At 38.2% G+C, this 11,879-nt stretch overlaps 1 protein-coding gene across 1 annotated transcript; it reads right to left on the reverse strand.

The window, feature by feature from the left end:
* Positions 1-354: 354 nt before the first annotated feature.
* LOC128483089 (homeobox protein Mix.1-like) lies at positions 355-10,699 on the reverse strand. Its single transcript, XM_053459136.1, has 3 exons — positions 10,549-10,699; positions 9,769-10,007; positions 355-1,017 (listed from the first exon to the last, which is right to left on the reverse strand). The coding sequence occupies exons 1-3, from the start codon at positions 10,697-10,699 to the stop codon at positions 355-357; spliced, it is 1,053 nt and encodes a 350-aa protein (XP_053315111.1).
* Between the last annotated feature and the right edge of the window lie 1,180 nt (positions 10,700-11,879).

Genomic DNA, 11,879 nt, shown 5'->3' on the forward strand with positions numbered 1-11,879 from the left:
ATTATCAGCCCTGACCTCAAGGCACCTAGAAAGCGCTACAACATGCTTGTGATGACCTCATAGGTTATAGTAAGAAAAGGAACACAGGTATATGGGCCATTAATCTTTATTAGTGCAACCGGCAACTGTCCAAGCTCAGCAAAGGAAACGTTTACACAAAATGGCAAAAATTAAGTTAAATAAAAATATATATCATATGAATAAATACTAGCGTTAAATATAGCGAACTATCTACATTCTATACAATGAAACCATTAACCGTCCAACTTTATGTTCCTTCTGGTTTTCTGCCCCTTATATTGAGTTCAGCCCGGAAAATCCATTACCGGACGCAGTAGGAGGACGTCTTTGTCTCTACCATACGGAGTGCGGGGTGAAAAAAGCGAACTCCATTCCCATCCGTTCGGAGTCTGTGGAGGTGACGCTGATGCCGGAATCGGAGATGGGAGAATGCGGGTTGTGGGGGTCGTACTGCACGGGGGCCGCGTGGAACCAGCCTTGAGTAGTGAAGGGGTGCAGCCCTTCATGGGTCGTTGGACCTGCGGTTGGCACGGTGGTCATGTTCATCTCTTGTGAGATAGACGCGTTGGGTGGGATTGAGTCTACCATGAAGTTTGACTGCCGGGGACCCTGGACTCGCTTTCTGCTGAGGGTATCTCTATATAAGTGCTGCTGGAACCCCATGGACGCCACGTTCAGCTGATAGTCGTTGGGCGATGCTTGGTACATAACGTGATTCTGTGTGGGAACCCTCAGGGAGTAACCAGGGTAGGTCATGGATCTAGAACCGTGAAGCTGATCTTGCTGGGATCCTCTGAGGACTTCGCATTGTTGTGAAGGATGGAAGGCTCTGTGGTCATCCTGAGCAACTGAACGATCTAGCGCCGATTCCGGTGCCTTAGGGTAGGCATTCTTGTTGGAACTTGGAAAACTGGGGTAATAATGTCCCCCAACAGGGGTCTTTGTAAATTTCACTCCCTCCCGTCTGGCTTTTGCTCTTCTGTTCTGGAACCAGACCTGGAACACCAAGACATACAGATTTAGGTTTTGTACCTTAACAGAAATAACAAGCAATAGTCAAACCCTTCCATAAGAACCAGAACTACGTGCAATCATATGGACGCAAAACACCATCCATGGGGGCAGCTCTTGGTACTTTAAAAAAATATATATATTCTTACACTAAAGAACGAGACAATATTTATGATCGGAATTTTGTTTTAAAAAAAGGTTTCTCCCCAATATTCTATAAGGGGCCTCAAAAAGAAGAAGAAGTTATTTGGACTGGAAGCATGGATGGTCAGAAGATACGAATGTCCTTCACATGGACAACTCACGCATCTGGTGTTAGGTAGAGAACTAATGTCTGATATGATGTCGTAATGTATATAATGACTTCACATACCTGTACCCTTGACTCGGGAAGACAAAGTAGTTTAGCCAAATGTTCGCGGTGGTGGATGTGCGGATACATGTTGGTCTGGAAGAATTCCTCCAAAACGTCCAGGTGTTTCTTGTTGAAGGCTGTCCTCTTCCTGCGGTGGGAGCCTTTGACATATGGGGGGTCTTCTCCCACTGTGGCCAACAACTGTTGCTCTGATCCAACAGTCATGCTGGAAAGGTCTGTCTGAGCTGTAATAATAAGACATTTTGCATTTAAAAAACAATGTATAAAAACTCTTATAGACCACGGTATATACTGAATAAAATTATTCATTTAAAAAAAATAGTCTGCTTAAATTATTGTTTTGTGTTAAATAATACATAAATTATTATCTTACTCCTTCAGTATTTAAGGTATATTGTGATGGATATCATTAATTAAAAAGATAGATCTTTAACCCTTAGAGTCCCACACATATCCCCAGCCAGCTTCACCACTTACCCTTCACATTGATCTTCTGAAAGTCATCCATGGTGTGATGCAGGCTGTGGTCCTCCAGGCCACTGCAGCACATGAAGTCGGCATCTGAGAAGCAGGTGGGGTAAAAAGGCTGATTTTGCCCAATGTATTCAGCCATCTCTCCTGGTGAGGGCAGTGATCTAGACTCCTGTGAGTGGTGAGTGCATTCTGAGAGGAAAGTGAGTGTGACCCTTATTATAGGGGTTTGGAGGGCAGGAGATGGTGAGAAGGTGTGAAGAGTTATTGACAAGGTGTGAAAGGGGCTTGTAGAGGGTGTTGGGCAGACAGTAATGGATCATAATGGGGGCTGTCAGGCAGACTTCACTTCCTGCAGGGGCTGCCAGACAGCACGTGGAATACACATTTCACAACAAGGGATAAGGCGCCCCCTTTAATCCCCTATGATGTCATTACAACTTAATCCCCTTCCTCAGTCTACCGTTCAACCCAGACCACCTTTGTACACAAAATACCAGTTTGTTTGTTTTTCAGAAAGAAAAACTTTTTTTTTTCATTTTTCTTTCTTTAAAAAATAGAGAAAATGCAATTTTATATATATATATATTTTTTATTATTTTATTTTATGTTAAATAAGCAAACATTTCAAATATATAGTACATTAATTTATAATAATCACTGTTACATGCACAGTATCACATTAAACAGATAACAGATACATTAAAATAAGCTGATCAAGATAAATTGCTATGTTTCTTTTTTTTTATATATTTTTTATATTTATATTTTTATGTTTTTTTGTAATCAATAGAGCAGACTCGCAGTCCTTTCTTGGAATCTATAATATCCAGACAGGATATCTAAGTACTACTTCAAAGAAAAAAAACAAGCAAATCACTTAATTTGTTAACCCTTTCCTTTTTTTGCTTAAGCCAGTGCCTGTTATTGTGATGCTGATACATTTCTCAGCAGGAAAACATTGATGCCACAAGCCAGTAACAAGACATGAAGTGTTACCCTACCAATATATATATATATATAAATCAGCAGAACATCTGGAACAGTAAGAAAGATTTAAAATAATTTAACATTAATGTATTATTTATTTGCCATAATGTATTAATTATTTAATTAGTAATATAATGTATTAAATCAAATACTCCAGCAATAAAGTATAATATGTAATGTATCCAATCAAATATATATGATTTATAATCCATTATTACTATATTAATTGGATAAATGATATGTGATAAATTATTGCTGCATTATTTGATTAGATAAACTATATTAATAATTAAATAATTGATACATTATGGCAAATAATTAATACATTGATGCTAAATTATTTTAAACATTTCCTAATGTTCTGCTGCTTGTAACAATTTAGTAGCTAAATTAGAAGCAGCCTTCCTAGTACTGCGGAACTTGCCAAAATAATTCTGTAATTGGGGAAAAACTGGCTTTCTTCATGCTTTTTTGGGGGGATGTTTAATTGGCATGTAATACAAAAGCAGACATTGATAGGTTTTAATAGTTTGTGCTGTTTAATCTGATAATTGCTTCAAGGGAATTAATAAAATGACAGATACCCCGTTTATTTGCTTAATATTAAAGTTTTAGCTAAGTGGAACAGCACCTTAAAGTCAGGGCATATGTTACACATAGTTAATAATTAACATCAGATGATTCATCTGAGCACCTAATGCAACTTTTATTGCAGGTGAATTAGGATTTAAGTTTAAAAATAACCTTCTTTGAGTAATTATTGGTCCACTTTTATAGAGTCATTCTAATATGATAATAATGGCACCAAATAGAATTATAGAATTAATGATAATTATTATCACATCACTGATAAAATTAATAGGACAGGTTAATAATTGTGAATTTTACTTTAACTGAAAAATTTCAAATGAATCACTCAAAAATTGTGAAAGCAGGAGTTCTAGAAACCATTATTTTTGATTAAATTATACAATTTTTTTTAGAATTTTAGCAATTTTAATGAATTCATTTCTTGGCAGGGAAAAGGTCAAAATTGAACTTCTAGACTTTTTCTAATATCATTTAAAATATTTTAATGTATACATTCTGAGCGTTTCAAACGAATTATAGTTTTGCTTTCTTAGAAATTAACATATACAACCCATGATCACTCTGCTTCTGACATAAATTGTTAAATGTTATAATAATTCTACAAATTATCTCTTATAATTAACTTTCTAGCTATATTTATAGATATTATATATAGTATATATTTATGTATTTTTGGGAAAAAAATATAAAACCATGTTTTTTTCCCAATTTCAACCGATTAGGTGAAACATGCATCATTTTGCTATGAATATTTGTTAATGCTATACAAATCCTAAAAACTCTATCTTAGCAATATTTTATAATGATATTTATTTAATTTGAGGAGGGGTAGAAAACCATGTTTTTTTTTTTTATTTCGTCCGGTTAGGTGAAATATGTATCATTTCTATACATTAATGTTACCTATTCCAATGTATAATTGTTTATCCTTTTTATTTCTTTGAACTTGAAATCCTTTGATGCTTTTGACAATTATTTATTTAAAACACATAAGCTTCTTGTGAATAACAACAGGGTGATCAGTGGAAAAACATTATTTGTCTCAAAAAAAGCCCTAAAATGGCCATTTATCAAAGGATTATGTTGTATTTATTAGCATGTGAAAGGGGGTGAAAGGAAAAGCCACGTGTCTGCAAACTGCCTTCCTGACCCATATGAAAAGGTTGCCCCTCCTGCAATTACAAGTTAATGGAGGTGTGAAGGGTTAATGGGACACAGGAAGAGGGGGCACCAAGCAGGTGCCAAAATGTCTGTACCATACCTGCAGTGAGATGTGTGTGGGGGGGGGGGTATTAAATCCCCAGTCTAGGGGCAGATGGCTGCTGAATGTGTATTGGGGTGTAGTGGAGTGTGTGTTTGGGTGCTATATTAGTGAATAGAAGTGTGAAGGGTTAATGGGGACACAGGAAGAGGGGGCACCAAGGAGGTGCCAAAGTGTCTGTACCATACCTGCAGTGAGATGTGTGTGTGTGTGTGGGGGGTATTAAATCCAATGTCTAGGGCAATTGTATTGGGGTCTAGTAGATTGTGTGTTTGGGGGTTTTACACCATTAAAACATTTTCTGGCGCATATAGGGGACCACTCCAGACGTCTGAACTTCACATTCACCTATAAGCTCCAAATGCTTGGCTGAGAGTAATGAGAGTTGTTTTTTTTGGGTGGAAGTTTCCAGTCTTGTGTACAGAAGGCTCCCAGTTACATGTATGTTTCTAAAGGTGTTCTGTATAACCCTAAATAGGCTATAATTTGGTGCTAAATAAATGAATCAAATAAATGCACAATAATTAACAGCAATCTTACATAAATGCTACATATTTTAACCCACACTTTTCCATTAAACCAGAGATATGCCCAGACTGTGACAATGGGGGGGGGGATTAATAAATATTTGGGTACAATTAGAATCTGCCTCAATTCATGAAGGACATCTTGTGCTTTTAAAATAATCCTAATATAATAATAATAATAATAATAATAATAATAATAATACATTAACTATATGATAAAATACTATTAAATACATAATATATTAGTATTTTTGTAAAAGCACAAGATGTCCTTCATGCATTGAGGCAGATGCTGATTGTACCATAATAGCCCAATCTGGCATATTTATTAATTCCCCCCATTGTCCCAGTCTAGGCATATCATTGGTTTAATGGAAAGTTTTGGTATTAGGCACCCAGGAGCCCATTGGCAATGACCCATAGGTCTTTATAGCTGCCAAATGGGGAAACCAAAGGTAGGCGCAAAGGCATATATATATGATATAATATTTTAAAAAAAAATGTTTCTTTTTTAACTGTTCCCAGTGCCATATGGATAAAGATCGCCTTAAGGATCTTACGGATGCCAGCGATGTCATGGTGATGTCACTGGGCCCTCTATGACATAATTTTTCTTAGTGATCAGCAAGCATGGCTCCATTGCTGTGTGTGTGTGATCAGAGATTGCAGCAGGGTCTAGACAGCCCCCTCGGAGTCACTACTGACCTCCTGAACACCAATTGCACAATCAGGCATTTAAATAGTAACAGTAAAGCGGTGTTACGTGCAGCAGAAAGGGAGATGTCCCTGCTGTTGAAAAAAAGGCTTGACTTACATATACGTTCTAATGGTCATCATAAAAGTATTTTTGAGGATGTACATGTACGTCTAAAGGGTTTCATCAGTACCCGGTCTCATATTACATTCAGGAGCCTTACCTATCCCATGCATGTTTAAATTCTCCTGTATTAACCTCTACCACTTCTGCTGGGAGACTGTTCCATTTATCTACCACCCACTTACATTACATCTAAGCCTTTGACTCTCTAGTTTTAGATTATGATCTCTTGTTCTAACATTTCCCCTCCTTTGAAACAATCATCACTTGGGTACGTTTCTGATGCATATATATTACTTATGTGAAGCTATGTTGATGGAAACTAAACAGGGACACTCCAGGCATTATATATATTTTTCTGGAAATTAAAGAACTTATTATGCACTTTAATATGTATTACTTGTTGCTGAGGCTTCAGGGGGGGCCATATAATATGCCTTTAATTGAGTTTATGAAGTCCATTTTATGCCTATACCATGGGAGCAGCCATCTGAACATGATTATTCCTCCCTATTAAGTAAGCTCTCCTCTGTTGCTACGTTGCTGTATTTTAGTTTACTTAGCCTTTGTTAGGGAGGGATGCCCAGAAGAACACTATTGCCGCTGGTATGCAAAGGAGGATATGCATTGGTCCTACATAAAGATGGTTTGATTTATTGCATCTTATTTACTGAAAGGGTAGTGGATAAATGGAACAGCCTCCCAGCAGAAGTGGTAGAAGCTAATACAGTGGGGAAATTTAAATGAGTCTGAAGTCATTAGGCATAAATGCATCAGGTGTTGCTGTTGAGATGTAAAATGGGAACCTTATAAAGCAGATGGGTGACCTGTTGTACCCCTTCCAAAACGCTTATAGTATTAAATAAGCATCAAACATATTTTAACAAAACAATTAACAAAATGTCAGTAAACAGCCAACAGTAAGGCAGGGATACATCTTCCTAGGTGTCCTCGTTGCCCTGTAACACCCAGCCTTCCATCCCTTCCATTACCGTGGGGTCTTTCAGGGCCCATTTGAGTAGGAGTCCTCTATCTAATCTATTCTAAAAACTCAAAAATGAAGGCTTTTGTTAGAAATCTACATTAAAGGGTTAGAATGCTAAAAAATGTGTCCAGGCTACACTTCTCCTTTAATTGCCTTCCTATCCTTAAAAGAGCATTCAGAAGGGGGAGTCAGTGGGGTATCCTGGCCTAGGGCTGCGGGTCCAGGGGGCATGGCAGCCCCTCTGCCCTATAAAAGGGAGCGATCAGACTCCCTGTACAGCCAGTGTTTAGCAGGTCGGTTAAAACACTCTCCATTCAGCCCGTTAACACCATGGAGGAGTGAGCCGTGTCGGCACTCTGACCCTCTAGTTGTAGATGATGGTCTCTTGGTCTCTTACATTACTTTATAAATCTCGGCTATTATAATGGACATAAAGGGGGTACATTTTACTATTTCACCGGATTTTGATCTTCCAGAGTTGCCTACAATTAAGTTCCCAACATGCAGAAGCAGACAGGAGTCACTAATTGAGTACCAGGCAAGGACCTCGGTGCCAACCCTTGCCAGACTGCCAGTGGTTGTCCTATTAAACATGTCTTTTAATTAAAAAAATATAAAAAATGATTTGTTTGAAATAAATAGAAAATATAAAAATATAATATAGACTGGTCACATTGCAAAAAATATTAGAAAAAAAATCAAACACTTAGATTTAGCAAAGTTTAATAAAACAAGTATTTGTCAAGCATTTTTTTCTAAACAGCATACAGAAAATGTATATATAAAAAAAACACACACAAAACATAAAATTAAAGTTTCATATTGCTTTAGTGGCCAAAGTGTATTTATTATAAAAGCCATGTGAGCCACTAAAGCAATCTAGTGCCGTCCGACTATCAAAAATGAACCAAGTGAAATCCAGATATACAATCATTCCAAAATGTGTCTCAAGCGCGGATATTTGGGTATCCTGCCTAATAAGTGGCGCTCCGAATACAAGCAATGAAATATTGTGCTATAAAATCTGGACCTGCGCTTATAATTGCGCAATTCTAAAAAAATTAAAAAGTTCTTTTTAAATACAATTTTCAATAGAAAAGTTATATAATGCAGGATTACACCAACTATAATCCTTAACACAATAAACATAATTTGCGGTATTTTTTACTTTTGAAATGATGTCTAGCGTTCCTGAGACACATGTAAAGCCATAAAAACATTAAATATTGTAATAGCTAAAGCTGAAGGTTGGCTGCCCATCGGCATTAAGCTTTGGGTCACCTGACGTCATGTGTTCCGTTTTATTTCACCCTCTTTGCGATAGACACACAACATTCTTTACAAACTACCGAGACTCTGGGGTCTTGGACTGTAAGACCCACCAGGCATTGAGGTCACCTGGAAGTGGCCCTCAGCACTCAAAGTGTTCATCCCACCATGGTTGCCTGAGGTGGAAGGTACTCGTGGGACACCCTCCGTCATCTTCGATGTTGAGACCTTTTTGAGTGGGACGGGATTAATTGCCATGAAGTTGGGTTGTTTGGGCACCTGAAGTCCATTCGTATTCATAGTCTTCTTATAACCCATGAGAGGGGTCGCATGATATTTATACAAGTACTGCCGGTTCCCTCCTGGGGTAATAATGGGCATGTTCGGATGGTAGCCCCTGGCTGGTTCCGGCTGGATCATAGTCCGCTCTCTCTGGGCTGTTCTGGGATAGACTGGAGCAGGACTCAGTTGACTTTGCTCTGGGTGAATGAGTGGATCTTCCTGGTGATGACGTGAAGCCAGATGCTGCTGGTGAGATGTTGAGAAGAAGGGCACCGCTGCCGAAGGGAACGTGCGTTGAGTAGGTTGGCGGATATTGGGGTAACATAATCCAACAGCCGGCATTCCGGCAGATTTCGCATATTCACGTCTGGCTTTTCCTCTCCTGTTCTGGAACCAAACCTACAATCCAAGCAGCAAAAGAGGCCGAGTCAAAGCACGGTTTACATCGAGTGTTCGATTGGGTGTTCTGGTAAATGCTCCAGTCCAACCTGTCATGAATTGATTAGAAATGGATCTGGGAGAGGAAGCTGGGCTTTTTTGTAATTTGGGGAGAGGGGTGGCTTTTTTAACAAATAGAATGTGACAGCAGATGATTAAGAACCATTTGACCCGTCTAGTCTACCCAATTTTCCTGCTGTAACGACTCAAACCTTAATCAGTCGCCGGTCTCGTCTTAGATTCAGGAGCCGTATGTCTATCCCATGCATGCTTAAATTCCCTCAATGTATTAGCATCTACCCCCTCTGCTGGGAGGCAGTTCCACTTATCTACCACCCTGCCAGTAAAGTAAAACTTCCTTACATTACATCTAAGCCTCTGACACTTTTTTTTCTTAATTATGGCCTCTTGTTCTAACATTTTTTCTCCTTTGAAATAAACTTCTGTACTTTGTGAAATATCTATGTATTTAAATGTGGAACATGGAGGGAACCTCGAAGAAATAACACGACGCGCTGCGACAGGCTGGGGGGGTCTGCGTGCTAAGTTCATAATGGGCATGGAAATGTCTCCTGACAGCCCTGAGTGGCAGTGTGTGACGTGGCTACAAACGGGATAAAAAGTTTGTGGCAGCAATGACAGGAGACGTGGCCAAACATAGTTTGAAGACATGGGTCCTTTGGCTGTGAGGCCAGGGAGTAAAGCTGGGGCGTAAATTGGGCAACTTACCTGTATCCTGGACTCAGGAATACAAATGAGCTTTGCCAGGGCTTCTCGATGGTGAATATTCGGGTACATGTTGGTTTCAAAGAATTCCTCCAGAATATCCAGCTGGTTCTTGGCGTACGCGGTCCTCTTCCTACGATGGGACATTATCTCCGCGCCACCAGAAAGTGAGACTTTGCCCGACTTATTCCGCTTGTTACACTTTTTGGCTAGCGAAGCCTGAACAGGCGACTGGGCCTCCTCTACAAAGAAACAAGAATGATGCACGTTCAATACTCTTTGAGTCGATCCAATTGTGCTGATTACAAAGTAACATATATGGCACAGCATCTACTGACATAAAAGAAAACACAACAAAGTAACACATCCGTGGGATACTGTAACACATTTTAAAAACAATGTGCAAATTGTATAGAAAGAGTTCAGCCAAGAGATTGGATAAGGATGGGCAATCAGGGTTATAAAAAAAGCATATTTCTTGTGCAAACTGGAATATTCTGCAGTTCCATCCAATCAGTAACCATGGTAACTGCCCTGAATTGGCTATAAACTATATAATAACTTCTGACGGAATTTTGTGAAGAACTAGTCCATAATTAACCATAAAATAGTTATTTTCCCACCTATTGGGATAAGACTACTTATAAGTTAAAGGTCTAACGAACCATTATACATGGAACTGGAATTATGTTTAAAGTACCGGTATATTATAGCTTTCCTGGTTATTTTACAGTAATTGTTACTCACACATTCTAACATTGCAATGATCACAGTGAAGGGTACCTTTTATGTGGGTCCGGTGGAAATCCCCCTGTTGCATTGGAGCTATGGTATGGTCCAGACTTTGTTCTTCTAAGCCACTGTAGCCCATCAGGTTGGCGTCCGAGAAGCAGTTGGGGTAGAAGTCCTCGGTTCCCTCAGCAAATTCAGCCATCTTCCTGACCAAAGTAGTCACCAGGACTCCTCTGTCTGTGTTATCTCAACTCTGAATGAAAAATGAGCTTGCGTCTTATTAATAGGGGTTTGGAGGGCTCAGGATGGTGAGAAGGTGTGAGAATGTGTAGACAAGGTGTGAAAGGGGTTTATAGAGGGTGCCAGTCAGATCCTATTATATTAGCTTTTATTAGTTACAGACCTGACTTCCTGCAGGCACTTTTAGACAATACTTTGGAATACACATTCTGGAGCAAAGGATGAAGTGTCTAACACTTATGACGTCATCAGCGCCTACCCTCTGCACCACCCAATTCTTCTCCGCAGACAAGAGGCTCTATTTAAATACATATGTAGGTGATGGAATGACCAGATATGCCCCTTTTTTTCGATTCCGTTATTTAAGTAAAAAAGAAACAAGACTGGAATTCCGTTGGCAAAGAAGGTTTATTAATACATGCGATTAATACACATTTGGGTTTATTAAGTGAGATGACGGGGAATCTAGATCGATAAGAAAGAAGATGTATTCATATATTTTATTAACGCACATTTGACTATATTAAGTTAGATTGGCGGAAGGTAGATGATAGTTAAGAAAGAAAGACAATAGAATGAGGGGAAGAAAGAGGAGAGAAAACGAAAGATAGAGAAAAACAGAAAGAAAGAGACAAAGAAAGAGAAAGAAAGAAATATTTTTTAATAAATATATATATATATATATATATATTTTTTTTTTTTATGCATTTGATAATTGAAATTTGACTACATTTAGTGAGACTGATGGAATATAGATTGATAAATAGAAAAAAGCGAAATTATATTAATATATTTTATTAATACATATTTGACAATATTTGGTGAGATTTATAGAGTCGTATAAAACAAAGGCAAATAATTTCCAAAAATGTAATAAATATACAAATTAAATGAATTATTTAAAATGTATTTTTTAACATTACTTTAAGGCCTTTCCTTGTAGGTTATGAGGAACTTTATATCCCAAGATCTAAACAGCATTTCATTCCATAATGAATTAAATGAAAAAAAAAAGTCAAGACGGGGGCTGGGAGGGTAAATGGGTGTATTATAAAAAATAAGATAATGTGTTATTTGGTGTCTGAAAGGATTAGAATTGCAAAAACAATAATTCATTTGCCAAGAGAGACAAAGGTAGGTGT

Source organism: Spea bombifrons, chromosome 3, assembly GCF_027358695.1.
Source record: "Spea bombifrons isolate aSpeBom1 chromosome 3, aSpeBom1.2.pri, whole genome shotgun sequence".
Lineage (NCBI taxonomy): Eukaryota > Metazoa > Chordata > Amphibia > Anura > Pelobatidae > Spea > Spea bombifrons.

Coding starts and splice junctions, on each gene's coding strand:
- LOC128483089 (XM_053459136.1), bottom strand. CDS start 10,699: ATGGCTGAATTTGCTGAGGGAACCGAGGACTTCTACCCCAACTGCTTC. Junction 10,008..10,548: donor CCACCGGACCCACATAAAAG/GTACCCTTCACT, acceptor GTTTCTTTGTAG/AGGAGGCCCAGTCGCCTGTT. Junction 1,018..9,768: donor TTCCTGAGTCCAGGATACAG/GTAAGTTGCCCA, acceptor TTGGTGTTCCAG/GTCTGGTTCCAGAACAGAAG.